A 14,430-nucleotide genomic window follows, 5' to 3' on the forward strand; every position below is an offset into this window, starting at 1 on the left:
TGCTTGAAGAATGTCTTATTCCTCCTTGGAGGCTCAATTCCTGGGAGGGTGTTTTTGCATGAAGTCAGGGCTATTTGAAATCAGGAGCTCAGTGCTCAGCGTGGGGTTGGTGGGGAGCTGAGCTTCGCCCTGGCAGAGTCCAGGGTTCTGACGTGTCTTCTTTTCCCTTCTCTTCTGAATTCTCGAGAAAAGATCTGCTGACATCTTGGCGTGACTCCATGTCACTGTGTTATCTGCTCAGCAGTCTTGTATTTTGAACCCAGATGCTAACTAAGAAGGGATTCATTCTAAGTCATTTCTTCCATGGCAGAAACCATGGGAATATTTGAAGGGAGGAGATACTTCCCAGGGAGCTGAACTTCCAGTGAAGAATCCAAGAATGGTCTCACCACAGTTCCTCAGAAACGTAAAACACAGAGGAACCCAGCGGCTTCTCTCCCGGGTACACCCAAGAGATTTAAAAACATACGTCCACACACAAACTGTGTACACATGTTCACAGCAGCATCATCCACAGTATCCAAAAGCACAGACAACCCACATGTGCATGAAAGGATGAAGGGATAAACGGACTTGGTCCAGCCACACACAGGGATCTTATTTAGCCATAAAATCGAATGAAGTTCTGATGCATGTTATAGCATGAGTGAACTTGGAAGACATGAGGCTCAGTGAAAGAACCCTGGCATGAGGGCTACATGCCCTATGACTCCATTTGTATGAAATGCCCAAAACAGGCAAACTCATAGACACAGAAAGATTCGTGGTTGCTGGAAGCTGGGGAGGGGAAATTGAGAATGATTCGAAATGGGTGGGCACTGCACCATCTGACAGAGGACCCGGCTGGAGCAGCCTGGGAATAAGCATATTACGAGCTTTAAGGGTTGGCCTCTCGGTAAAAATGAGTGTCTTTGGAGTATCAAACAAGCTGAGCAAATTAGCAGAGATTCTGTTTCATAAGAGGTCCCCGGTGCCCACTGTGAAAATTAAAAACAATCTCTACTGCATTATCCCCGAAAATGCACTTCCTCTAAGTGCTAATAATAAGTGATTAGGTAGCCATGGAAACAGCTATTTTGGGAGAAAAGAAATCAAAGAAAATTGGATTTCAGAACAGGTTTATAAAGTCAGACTTTGCTTAATCTAACTTGAAACTCTGCAGTGTAGATAGGGTCTCATGCTTTGCACTGTTGTGTTTACGTGATACCTTTCAGTCACGTCCATTTACATAATTGGTTTTAGAATACTCTGGAAGAAAGATGCCCCCCAAAGAAAAGTATAGTGGGAAAGGTGAAGTGATTCACAGCTGTGTTAGCATTAGTTGCTCAGCAGTCATGTCTGACTCTCTGCAACCCCATGGACTGTACTGTCTAGCTCCTCTGTCCATGGGATTCTCCAGGCAAGAATCCTGGAGCAGGTTGCCATTTCTGTCTCCCGGGGATCTTCCCCACCCAGGAATCAAACCCTGGTCTCCCATATTACGGGGAGATTCCTTACCATCTGAGCCACCTTTTAGAAAGGTCTCATGTGAAGAAAGAGTTCTACTTTAAGAAAAGAAAATCTTCGCTAAGCTGTTGATGAGAGTAACATCCTAGCCCCTCTCAGTCAAATTCAGCTAAGCAAAGCATCACTTGGGTTCAGTGTCTGCTGTGTGCAGAGCATGTTCTAGGTTCCATAGCGGGGAAAGGAACAAGGCTGTTCTCTGCCTCCACGTGGCTCATAATATTATAGGTCCCCAGATCTGTGCCAGGAGGTCTGCTGTGTATGCTGTGTGGAGTGGACAGTGCAGCTTGGAGGGGCTCCTGGAGAAGGTTCTGGAGGAGCAGTGTGAGGCGGGCGTAGGATCTCACCAGGAGGAGATGTACGGGGTGGAAGCCCACACAGCGGGGACAGTGTCCACAGAGGGCACTCATCCAAACTGAGAAGTGACCACCCCTCCTCATCCACACTGACAAGTGACCAGCCCCTCCCATCCACACTGACAAGTGACACAGTGGTGTTCAGCCTTCAAGCTCAGTCTGACTTGCCTATGTGTGGAGAGAAAGAAGAGGGTGGGGACCATGTCAACACATGCGTTTCTGCCCAGGCGTTGGAGCAAGAGTGATATAACTAGAGCTGTGTTTTAGGAAAATGTATGAGCCAACACCACCATGGCCAACTATCGCAGGAGGCCCAAAGGGGTGGTGAGCCTCTGGATTAAAACTCTCTCAAACAGTTACTCTAAGAATCCATTTTCAGCTGAGCTCCTTAGGGCAGGTTGGGCCTTTTTATGTTGTGGTTGCTATACCAAAGGACCCTTCCTAAAAGAAAAAAGCCACAGCACCGGCCGCAGCCACCTCCAAGCCTGCACTTCTGAAGGGTATGATACATGGTGACAGTTTTGATATGTGCCAATGGGTGTGGGTCCCAGCACTTCACCATCATCTGCCTGCATCGTGTAAAATAACAGTTTTGCCTGTCAAATGTGAGTGAAGTTCCTTGGATATTTACAAAATATCAAATAGAATCATGTCGGCAAAAGATGGGTCTTTTATTACTAAACTTCAGAATGATTTCTGGATGGTCGTTATTAGCACTTCACCTACTGGCTGACCTTCAGCCGTGGCATAGATGAAGTGGTCCATGGACTGGAAGGTATTTTCATCCACTGCAGTAAAAGGATGTCTCAGGCTGCAGCCAGATTGTCCCCAAAGAATGAGGTGCAGGTCAGTGACACAACTTTCTGTGTTTTGTACTTTTAATTATTAACGGTCCACTTTCCCCTGAGAAGGTGGAAGTTGCAGGAGCAGGTGGAGAAAGTCTGCTGACCTTGGGAAAGCTTCCTGGTTTTCAGCCTTTAACTGGACACCTCCGGCCTCCAGCCTGTCCGTGCGTAAGAAAGTGTGCATACAGGCACTTAATGCTTCAGTGCTTAACAACTGGCGAGAACTAGATACAGACGGCGAGTGCCTTAGCCGGCGAGGCCGCAGTCCTCCAACTGGAGGCTCTGGCCCGAAAGTCTCCTGATCTCAGCGGGCCATGTCCGGAAACCCCGCCCCTGGCGTCGTGCGTCCCTTGAGCCGCGCCGTGCGTCTCCTGGCCGCACCCGCTACGCCGCGGGCCCCGCCCTGGCGCCTAGGGATGACGTCACCGCCTGCGCCCAGGACGGCAGAAACAGGAAGTGAGACCAAAACAAAGGAGCCGCGGCGGGGAACGGTCTCTGTTTTTCTGCTTCCTCCGGCCTCCTCCTCGACTGTGGCCGCCGACCCTCGGAAGCAGTCCAAACATGTCCAACATGGAGAAACACCTGTTCAACTTAAAGTTCGCGGCTAAAGAACTGGGCAGGAGTGCCAAAAAATGCGACAAGGAGGAAAAGGCCGAAAAGGCCAAGATTAAAAAGGCCATTCAGAAGGGCAATATGGAAGTTGCGAGGATTCACGCCGAGAACGCGATTCGCCAGAAGAACCAGGCGGTGAATTTCTTGAGGATGAGCGCGCGGGTGGACGCGGTGGCCGCCAGGGTCCAGACGGCCGTGACGATGGGCAAGGTGACCAAGTCGATGGCCGGAGTGGTTAAGTCGATGGACGCGACGTTGAAGACCATGAACCTCGAAAAGATCTCCGCCCTGATGGACAAGTTCGAGCACCAGTTCGAGACGCTGGACGTTCAGACGCAGCAGATGGAGGACACGATGAGCAGCACGACGACGCTGACCACTCCCCAGGGCCAGGTGGACATGCTGCTGCAGGAAATGGCAGACGAGGCCGGCCTCGACCTCAACATGGAGCTGCCGCAGGGCCAAACCGGCTCCGTGGGGACGAGCGTAGCCTCGGCGGAGCAGGACGAGCTGTCCCAGAGGTTGGCCCGCCTGCGGGACCAGGTGTGACTGCTGGACCGCTCAGAGGCGAGCCGGCCACAAGCGACCATCCGAAGACGGATACTCTACACTAGAACCTCGGAATCGGCCAGAATGCTGAACTGCTCTTACTCAAGATGCTTCTCCCTTCGGGTTTACAGTGCTCTCCAGACACACGAAGAATTCCCAGGCCTTCTCTTAACTCTTAACTGGATTTGAAAGTTCCGTGTGGCTTGTGATCAAGTGTATCTAGTTAATTTGACTTCTATGAATCTTTCTCAAAAATTTAGTCAAAATTCTAGTTCCCGTGTATTCAGTTTTCTGCCCGAATTATCAAAATTGACAGTTTTCTTTTTACTTTTGTGTGGTTGGTAATATCTGGAGTTGAGGGGTGATTACGTAGGTCGATTGCCGGGCTATCTACTATTCATTCGGCAACTTATTTCATGGGCAGCGCCGTTCCTGTGTATCCTTTGTTTGTTGCCGTCAAATGCGGTCTACAGCTGACTATTAATCTGTTCTCATAACTTATACTGAAATTACTTTAGTACCTTCTCGTGTAATACTCTTATTTTTCACGGCCTAAAAATTTCTTGTGGTAGTTGCCTTTCTATAACTGGAAGAAAATGCTGCTTCCACATATCATAAGAGAAAATCATTTGTTTATGGTTTTAAGATTTACAAGGTTTAATGTGTGACGGTTATTTCCAAGTGAATTTCTCTCACACATTTCTGATTATTTTCCTGTTTCATTAGACTTTGATTAGATTTATCTTAAAGTATACCAGTTAGCGTGACAGTCACATTTCTCTAATGTTGCCAAAGAACTGTTGATGGGTTTGAGAAGCCCTGGGACTGTGTGGGAGTGAGTTTTGTTTAGATTTTAATCAAAACTAGAAATAAAATTTTAGGTTCTAGTTATTTACATTTATTATCTTATCTTAAAGCGACAACTCTTTAAAACCTTGGAAATACTGATACAAGTTGGGATATTTGGTTTAGCCTTTCAAATCCCTGACATTCTTATGCAGCGTCTGGAATTGTGGGAAGGACAAGTGCAGACTAGACCCTCTAAGTCCAGAGCCCAGCTGTGCTGCCTTCCGTCTTTCTGGAACGGTGGTGTGCAAAGTAAAAGTGAAAACGTAGAGCCTGTAGCCACCACTTTCTCTGATCCTTGAACAAAGAGAGCAGTAACTTGCTTTTGCCTCAGCAAGCATATTAATCTAAGTGAAATACCTAAGGATATTTTTAATTCCCCCTTCCCTTCACTGGAAGATTTCTCCATGAGACAATTCCGTATTTCAGGAAATAATTCAGAGGACTCTTCCAAGCCCTTCGGAAGGTAGAGAACCAAGTGTTCACCACTATAACGTACTCCTGTGTGAATGTGTGTCTTTAAGCAGGGGAAAAAATGCAGAGGTGTGTGCAGATGAGAACTGACCCTCGTATTTAAGTGTTATTACGTCTGACTCTGTTGTTCCAGAGTCTTCTATGAGCAACACCTGCCAGTTGTCTCACATCCTCTCTAGAACCTGTCCTTTTAGGTGTCTCCTCCCATCTGCATGTTGCACAGAAGCAGCTGTATGTGAGCACATCATGAGTCCTAACCCTCCTCAGACTGCAGAAATTACTACAGCTTAAAAAATACCTTGGTGTTGATCCTTTGGTACATTTAGGACCCTTTTATAGTGCAGATATTCCCAACAAAATTAATATATTTTGTGAGATTAAATAGTGCTTATATATGCTTGGCCTTTCTTAAAATATTTTCATTTCAAACTACATGAATGTACATTTTTATAAAACTTACATATTTTCAAAACCATATCAGGCCCACAAATTATTTCCTCACTTTTGCAGTTGATGAAATGCTGGGATATGAACCACAGAAGTTTGTCAAATAAATCATTTTAAACTGCATGTTACTGCACATGAGTGTACATGCTGTTTACAAAGCTATTTAAGGAAAAATAATTCAGAGGTTGATTTGGTTCAGAAAGCATAGTATTTTTCTGGACTCGGTTTTAGCACCTGAATTTCTGTTTGCATGCCCGTTTCTAGAAGCCCAGGTCGTTAACCTCTTTACTGTAATAGTTTATAAAAGGCAAGAAGATTCCTCCTTATTGAAACTGCCCTAGGCTAAGCCCAGCTCAAACACAACCAAGGAAATAGTTCCTCTTCTGTGCAACCACTAGTACAGTTTCTCCTCTTATTTCTCCTTTGTATTTTTCTGCCTTCAAATGCACAGTTTCCAAATGGATTTAGAATAAACTTTTAAGTTCACTTTATGAGCTGTTCAGTTTATTTCAGTTCAGATGAGAAGTGTGCTGTTGAAGACCCTTCTTACTAAAGCTGCTTCTCCCTAAAGGAGCCTTAGTGCGGGTGTGCCCTTCAGGTGGGGGTGTCGCATGCCCACCCTGCCATATTTTATTTGGAAAAGCACCCCCTAAAGTAAGCACCAGTCTGACCACCCCATTCGCTGAACATAGTCTAGGGGTCAGCCAGACCCCCTCAACCTACCGAGCATGAGCAAGACGCCTGCAGCACCAGAGCTCAGGACTTCAGGTGCTGCTGGCAACAAGCTTCAAGCCTGTGGACATCAAACACACTGATGACCAGGCCTCTTGTCTTCTTTTAATCAACTGGTTGGAATGAGACCAGCCTTCCTGGTTTACCAGGTTCGTTTTCCTACAGCCAGATGGGTAGGTTCCATCTGGAACAGGACAGGTATGTCTGGGTTACCATCCCTGGGCGTCGGATGGTGCCCAGCTCAATGGGCTCCTGGCTGAGGGTCCATTTGAACTCAGACATCCCCTGGGTTCTCTTGCTCCCAAACCTGCCCAGAGCTCCCAGTGACAGCGTCATTTTCTGACTGTTTTTAGCTCCTGAGCTTTATGAGTTCTTTGTATATTGTGATTATTAACCCCTTATCAGACACATGATTTACAAATACCTCCTCCCATCTGGTAGGCTGTCTTTTTGTTTTGCTGTGGTTTCCTTCGCTGTGCAAAATCTTTTTAGGTTGATGTAATCCCTTTTGTTTATTTTTGCTTTGCTTCCCTTGCCTGAGGAGACATCCAGAAAGATAAATGACTGAGACCAGTGTTGGAGAACATGGCCTATGCTTTCTCCTGGGAATTCTGTGGTTTCAGGTCTTACAGTCAAGTCTTTAATCCATTTTGAGTTTGATTTCTACATAGGGTGTGAGGTAGCAGTCTGGTTTGATTATTTTCCGTGGAGCCATCCAGTTTCCCCAACACCAGTTCTTAAAGAGACCATCCTTTCTCCAGTGTACGTTCTTTGCTCCTTTGTCATAAATTAGTTGTCTGTATGTTGTGGGTTTGTTTCCAGGCTGTCAATTCTGTTCTCTAGAATTGGCTTCTTAGAAGAGATTGGGTTCAATCTGAGGCTGCCAAGGGGGAAAAAAAAAAGTGGGGATTACATAAAGGTCTGAAAAGCCGAAAAATCTCCGTGTGGATTTGACTGGGGTGGAAGGTTTGACACCACTGGGAACAGGGAAGAACTGGGGTGGATCGCAAAGGGCGTGGAGGCAGGTTCAACGTGAACTTCACTCCCTGAAGAGGAGCAGGATGTGAGTCAGCAGGTGTGCCCTGCAGGTGAGGGGCAGGGACAACCTGGGTGGGGGCACAAGGGTCACTTGTCCACCCCACCTGTGACTTGGCTGCAACTCCCGAGCCCCAGCTCTGGTCGAGGACCACTTATGTGGCCTGGGTCTCAGCCCTGCTGCAGCTGCTGTCACTTCTGGCAACACTTTCCTCCAGTGTTTTTCCATCAGGTAAATAAGCATCTTGAAGTGAATTTTGATAACACACCGAGAAAAGGCTTTACTGTTTGTCCGAGCTCTCACCTACATTCTTCACAAAACAAATCATTTAAAATACATTTTATTTAAATGTCTTTGGTACTTTTCCTTGGATCCAGTTGTTCAAAGGCATTTAACAAAATAGTTTCATGGTTTTACAATCCACCCCCCACCCCCCAGCCGGAAGAATTCTGCGATTCTGAGATACTGGGGTGGGGCAGCCAACAGAGGAGAAAAGAGCAGTAAATGGCTGTCTTGTGCCAGAATCCAGCAGAAGGGGATCCCAGTGGCCAGAGTAAAAACGCTCTGCAAACACAACTATCCTCAGCTGTAGTAGGAAGCAGTTAAAAGAAAGCACAGTAAATTGCTCTTTAACTGCATTTCTTAAAGTGACTGTACAGTAGTAACTTGTTATTGTCTTGCAGCTCTGTGTCTAGTGGGAGTGAAGCGTCTACAAGTGGGACCCTTAGATCTTGTGAATTTTTCCGCATCACAGGCAGTGGTGTGTTTAGGGAGTCAACCCTTAAAAATTTAGTTATAGGCTTCCCTGGTGGTCCAATGGTTAAAAATCTGCCTGCCAGTGCAGGGGAAATAGGTTCATTCCCTGGTACAGAAGATTCTACATACTGAGGAGCAACTAAGTGCTGCAACCACTGAGCCCATGAGCCAAAACTACCAATGCCATGTACCTGGAGCCTGTGTGCCACAACCGGAGCCCCTGCTCTCCCCAATAGAGAATGCCAGCATGCAGCAATGAAGAGTTTTAAGAAGTCCTTCTACACCATGTGGGTAGTACACCAGTTGAACCAAAGGTTAAGGCGAAAAGCCTGGAGAAACTGCTATAGTTTTTACTCCTTAGGCTCTCAGCAATCTGGGGGGATTTGCAGCTTCTGTGGCACAAATGTGAACTCAGAGGACCATCCTGCATCAGTGACAGTTCAGAATATGCCTGGGAAATGTTCACTGATGCCTGTCAGATCCCAGGTGGTTAAGTATCAGGTGGAAGTGGCAAAGAGCCCACCTGCCAATGCAGGAGACATGAGTCGAAGGTTCAAACCCTGGGTTTGCAAGATCTTCTGGAGAAGGGCATGGCAACCCATTCCATTATTCTTGCCTAAAGAATCTCACGGACAGAGGAGCCCGGCAGGCTACAGTCCATAGGGTTGCAGAGAATCAGACATGACTGAAGCATCCTAGCCCGAATGCATGGAAGAACCCTAACACCCCTCCCGGGCTCAAGGGTGGGGACGTGAGGGACAGCTTTCCTTTGTCTGGGTCAGGAGGGTACTCCTACAGCGTCCTCCTTGGGATGGTGGTCTCTGATCTTTCAGGAATGCTTCATGTCTTTCTTGTGGACCACATTTCATTGTTTCTACTTGTACCAGTCACTGCCATCTAATAGACTCACTCACCCCCTCCTCTCTGTCTGCATCCAGTGTGAAAGCGGTGCCCCCTAAACTCTGAGCTGAAGGACTTCCTGCCTGGTCTGATTTCAGTTCCTTCCACCCCCTTCAGAGAGGATCAGCATCTGTCATATGTTCATGTTAGATTTCCCTGCTAAGAGGAGGACCGCCTCAAGTTATCACAGCCCCGCAGTAGGGAGGGAGGCAGCTCATCCCCAACCCCTGCCAGAACCCCCAGGGTCCAGAGCCCCACCACCACTGTGCAGACACACCTCCCCCTCCATCACAGACATGAGGCTCTTGCCCCGTTCCTTCCCCATGAGGTGGTCGGGGTGGACTTTGAGGGCCCTCTGGTGCACCAGACACAAAGCCAGCGAGGACTGGCCCAAACCCCACTATGGTTTTCACACCAGGCTGAGCTATTAGGTGTCCCCTTCTAGGCCCTCCCTCCAGGAAGCAGCTCCAGGGCCTGCAGTGCTGGCCGGGGAGGCTGCTGTGGCCATGGGGAGGCACCCACCCATCGCTGTGCAGAAGCTCCTGAGCACATAGGCTGAGGGGAAGACTCCATGGCTTTACTCCAGATCAGAGCAGTGGACTCAAGCCGTCCAGGAGGAATGTCGGGCAAGTCCCCTCCTGGTCCTCACACACTCTGCTCCTCCCACCTGGAACATGGTCCCGTGCTCACTGGTTACCAGCTCTGTGTCCTCCAGGGCCCCCCTGTATCCCCTAGGACCCCCGTGTCCTCCCAGGTCCAGGTTGGGCCTTGCAGCACCTGCTCGCCTCATCCCACAGACACGCAGGGGCCAAGCCAGGTGCTGGGGAAACCCATCCAACGGGACAGAGTGGTGGGTCCTGAATTCAGAGGGAGAGACAGATAATAGACAAATGTGTGTAGAACTTGTCAGGTGGTGGTTAAGTGCTATGTAGGAAGAGAAGGCTGGGTGGACGTCAACGGGGGTGGAAGGGGGTAGGAGGACCCACACATGCCGTGTCCTGCCCTCTCTCCACCCCTCCACCAGTGAAGCGTCGGACCTTGGGGACCAGACTGACCCCCCAGGCAGGCTCAGCCTGTGCACACATGACTCCCTCTGAACCCCAGTCTTACTGGGACGGTCTGGCCTGCTATGTGCTTACACAGCAGCCATCCGCCAGCTCAACCTTGCAAGGACCCCAGCCTTGCACAAGGGAAGAGGGGAGGGAGGGAAGGGTCTGGCACCCCATCAGCACCGTGAGGACACTGACCTGCTGGGGAGACATGTGTTGAGGAATAAAGCATGAACCTGCTGGTCCATGGTTGCCTGGTCCCCCTGGGCTCAAGGGGGCACCCCCAAAACATGAGCACCTGCCTCCCAACCTGGAGGTGTTCCGAGCATGTCTTGCTTTCTTTCCAGCTTCCTGGAGAGAATCGACAGCGTCAGCCTGGTGGACTACACGCCCACAGACCAGGTAGGTGGGGTCGGGCCATGACTACAGCCCAAACCTGGAGAGACTGGAGGGTCTCTGCTCCCTGCCTCCCACCACCCAGAGGTCCGGGCTCCTCACCCACCCCAGCATCCATCCCTCTGTGAGGCTGACCCAGGAGCTGTTACCTGAGCCTTGAGCCCGCCCCTGGAGTTTGTCTTCAGACTCCTCATCAGTTCAGAGGGGCCACTGTCCCCCCAATTCTGGAATCTGCATTGGCTGATTGACATCCTAATGGATTTGGTCACCAGCAAGGAAACACCGACACCTGACTGGCTGCAGAGGTGTCAGATTGTGAAACTGTACGGCCTTCTCATCCCCTTGGGAATACAGCATCTTTTATGTTAGAGACTAGAAGTACAGGAGAAGACAGAGTCTGAAACCAGCGAGCACCCACGGGAATCTGACCCAGAGCAAGAGCCAGCAGGACGGGCCCAGCTTCCCAGATCCCAGGCGGCTGTCAGGGACACCTGTCAGTAGAGGACGCTCAGGAGAGATTAGAAGAAATTCCTAAAGGAAAGAAAGCTGAGCCATCAAGACTGTAAACCAGACCAATACATAACTGTGACTTTCTCTGGGGAGTGAGACCGAGAATGTTTGTCAAGTGTTTAATTTCCTTTTCTTTTCTGATGGAGAGAACCTTACGGCTTGAGGCTGCCCCGGGGCCACCTCCTAAGGACAGGGTCTCTGGGTCTGCTTCCCTCTCTGCCCCAGGATGACTCCTAAGGACAGGGTCACTGGGTCTGCTCTCCTCTCTCTGCCCTCAGGACCTCCTCAGGTGCAGAGTTCTGACCTCAGGGATTTTCGAGACCAGATTCCAAGTGGACAAAGTCAACTTCCAGTAAGTGTGTGGGCAGGACCCCTGGGCCTGGACGGTGGGTGATCCTGGGCGGGCAGGCACTGCCACACCCCCGTGCACACCCTGGGGTGCAGGTGGTCAGTGCAAGGAGGAAGGTACCTGCGTTCCACATGGCTGAGAGGGTGAGCCAGCCTGGCAGCCTGGGCAGGTGCAAAAGAGGAGGACGCAGGCAGAGGGCTGCGCTGGGGGGACAAGAGCCGAGAGCCACTGACTAACCGCAGGGCAAGGGCCGGGAAGAGAGAAACACTGGGTGTGGACACCCAGCTGGGCCAGACCAGGGAGGCCCCATGGGGCTAGTCCACAGTGTCACCATGCAAGGAGAGCCTTCGGCTAGGGGAGCAGCAAAGGAGGAGCACCCACCACCTCTGGTTAACCCCCCACCCCATTCTTCCCAAGCATGTTTGATGTCGGAGGCCAGAGGGATGAGAGAAGAAAATGGATCCAATGCTTCAATGGTGAGTTCTCCGCTCTCTCAAGAAAATGGGAATGAACCCACCTCCACTCTCACTGCCGTGTCTTAGCTGCTTCCCATTAGCTCATCATCAAGCGCCTTGACCAAGGGTCCGCTGGACACGGGAGTCCGGCATCCTGAGTCACACTGTCCCTGCTGCTTTGGGGGTCGGGGTCACCAGTGCCATCACCGAGGGAGCTCTCCCTGGAGACACGGAGCATCACTGCTGAGAGTCACCCAGGTTCCCCTCTTCCCCACCCAGACGTCACTGCTATCATCTATGTGGCCGCTTGCAGCAGCTACAACATGGTCATCCGGGAAGACAACAACACCAACCGCCTGCGGGAGTCACTGGACCTTTTCGAGAGCATCTGGAACAACAGGTGAGAGGTGGTGAACTCGACCTCGCCCTGGGTTTAGAGCTAATACCGCTCAGCACGGCCATCTTTGTTTTCCGAGGGAGTCTTTCCTCATGATAAATCTTCTCAAACCATAAGCAGCGTCCCTTCCAGCCCATCTAATGTGGAGATTTTCAATGAGGGTGGAACGAATAGGAATTGGTCAGGAAAATCCAGATCTCTACATTGGATATCTCCAAATCATATATATTGTTCAAAATTGGCTTTGTTTGGGTTTTAACATTCAGAAAACACCCATTCCAAAGCATCCACTGATTACCAGATGACCCCTGAGCCCCTCCCTCGGCTTGTCAGCCAAGTGATGGGTCCCCACTCAGACCCCCCACATGCCAGCTCCTCGACCAATAGCCCCAGATGCCTACCTCTCTGTTCTGTTGTTGGAGCTTTAACTTCTGCTTTTCTAACCCTTTACTAGTAAATTACACCACACAAATCCAAGTGCACTTATTCCCTACATGAAGCTTAGTTTTGGTGCCAGTAAATGTACAACCTGGTGGAGCAGAGTTATCCTGGTGGAGAGTTTATCCTCATGGGAGTGTCAAGCGTGCAGATGGAGTGGGGGCCAAGGTGCAAGGCTGTCGAGAAATCCAAGCCCCTCACCACGTCCAGAGGGCGGCAGGTCACCTCACCCTGCTCCTGCCAAAGACCCGCATCTGTGTGCTTGCTTCTCCTTCCAGGTGGTTGCGCACCATTTCTATCATCTTGTTCCTGAACAAACAAGATATGCTGGCAGAAAAAGTGTTAGCGGGGAAATCAAAAATTGAAGACTATTTCCCAGAGTACGCAAATTATACTGTTCCTGAAGACGGTAAGATTCTGAAACAAGTTGTCTCAGAATTATGGGAAAGAATTGCTCTTTTAACAGCACTGTGACTGTAATTCCCAATTCTGATGAATCTGGGAAATTCAGTTAATTTAGATCAGTCTTCTTGATCCCTGCTCACTCTAAGCTACTAGAGTATTCAAGTGTTCATAGGGTCCCATGTGTGAAAATTTCAGTCTGACTTGGTCCACACTGGGCAGGCGGAGGGAGGGCAGCTTGGTATGAGTGAGGGTTGACGGAGACTCTCTGCCTCCCGGGCTTGTGTGGGCCGGTCCAAGTGGACCTGCCTGCTGACCCGCACAGACTGAGAGGGAGCCACTGTCTGAGTGGCCCTAGCCAGGCCTCTGTCCTGAGCTACCCGCTGCCGTTACCACACCATGTCGAAGCCTCTGTCCCCAGCGATGACTCCGGCCACAGCACGGTGACTTCATCAGGCAACCAACCGTCCCAGGAGGCCGGCAGTGCTACAGCCTAGAAGGTCCCGTCTGGCAAACCTTGGAGGATTCACGCCCCTTTTCAGGGGCTGCTTCTGGGTTTTGAGTTTCCTAGGCCACCCCCCTTCCCGCCCCCAGAGTCTGCAAGGAGGGGTTTGCTTAGAGCACAATAACCCCCAGTCCGCATGGTTTAGTCCCAAAGGGGGTGAAGCAGAATGAAGGGGGCTTTCCCAGAGACTTCAGTTAGAAGGGAAGAAACCTGTCTAGGTCTCTGCACCAACTTCAGCCAGCCTGGCAGGGGCTCCCTAGGCCGGAGAGCAGCTGCCCACAGGCAGCACCCCGGCCCGACACTGCCCGCTGTGTGGTGGGGTCGCTGTTCACCTCACAGGCGGGGCCTGCTCTGACCTCTCTGGGGAACCAGCCTCCTGCCCCGCTCACGCTGTCTGGTCAGCATGTTTCCTGGGAAGGTCTCAAGATGAGGCCTGAGGATGACTGGAGGTGCAGATGGTCGGGAGGGCCGGACTCCCTGGCCAGTGAGACACTTCATCTGATGTGAGTGGACGTCGTCTCCCAGCAGCAGACGCCAACCGCTGCTAAAATCAAAATGACCTGGGAGGAGGAAGGAAGAGTTCGGCTGCATGGCCGAAGGCCCTCCACCTCTCATGCCCTCCGTAGAGCTGTATTCGTCTCACGGCTCTTAAATCAAAGCTCCTTTCATCTCCCACAGCGACGCCAGACGCGGGAGAAGACCCCAAAGTCACGAGGGCGAAATTCTTCATCCGGGACCTGTTCCTGGTAAGCACTTCCCCGCTGTCTGCCTTCCCGCTGCCTCGGCCCGCGCTGCTCTGCGCTCAGCCTCCCACGGCTCCTTTCCTCTCCCCAGAGTGAGGAGTGATGAGCGCGCCTAGCCTCCGAGAGGTGG

The 14,430-nt window shown here is 50.5% G+C and overlaps 2 protein-coding genes across 3 annotated transcripts in view; both read left to right on the forward strand.

The window, feature by feature from the left end:
• Window positions 1-14,430, forward strand: part of GNAL (G protein subunit alpha L) — a 69,531-nt gene that overhangs the window by 51,231 nt on the left and 3,870 nt on the right. For both annotated transcript variants that reach the window (XM_060405261.1, XM_042239290.2), the window contains 6 exons: window positions 10,453-10,507; window positions 11,290-11,363; window positions 11,778-11,836; window positions 12,095-12,215; window positions 12,929-13,059; window positions 14,236-14,303. In XM_060405261.1, coding sequence (XP_060261244.1) covers window positions 10,453-10,507; window positions 11,290-11,363; window positions 11,778-11,836; window positions 12,095-12,215; window positions 12,929-13,059; window positions 14,236-14,303 — 508 coding nt within the window. The remainder of the gene's footprint in view (window positions 1-10,452; window positions 10,508-11,289; window positions 11,364-11,777; window positions 11,837-12,094; window positions 12,216-12,928; window positions 13,060-14,235; window positions 14,304-14,430) is intronic.
• Window positions 3,169-6,123, forward strand: CHMP1B (charged multivesicular body protein 1B). The gene has a single exon (XM_004023505.5). The coding sequence runs from the start codon at window positions 3,266-3,268 to the stop codon at window positions 3,863-3,865; it is 600 nt and encodes a 199-aa protein (XP_004023554.2). The 5' UTR covers window positions 3,169-3,265; the 3' UTR covers window positions 3,866-6,123.

Source organism: Ovis aries, chromosome 23 (genome assembly GCF_016772045.2).
Source record: "Ovis aries strain OAR_USU_Benz2616 breed Rambouillet chromosome 23, ARS-UI_Ramb_v3.0, whole genome shotgun sequence".
In the NCBI taxonomy this organism is placed as follows: Eukaryota; Metazoa; Chordata; class Mammalia; order Artiodactyla; family Bovidae; genus Ovis; species Ovis aries.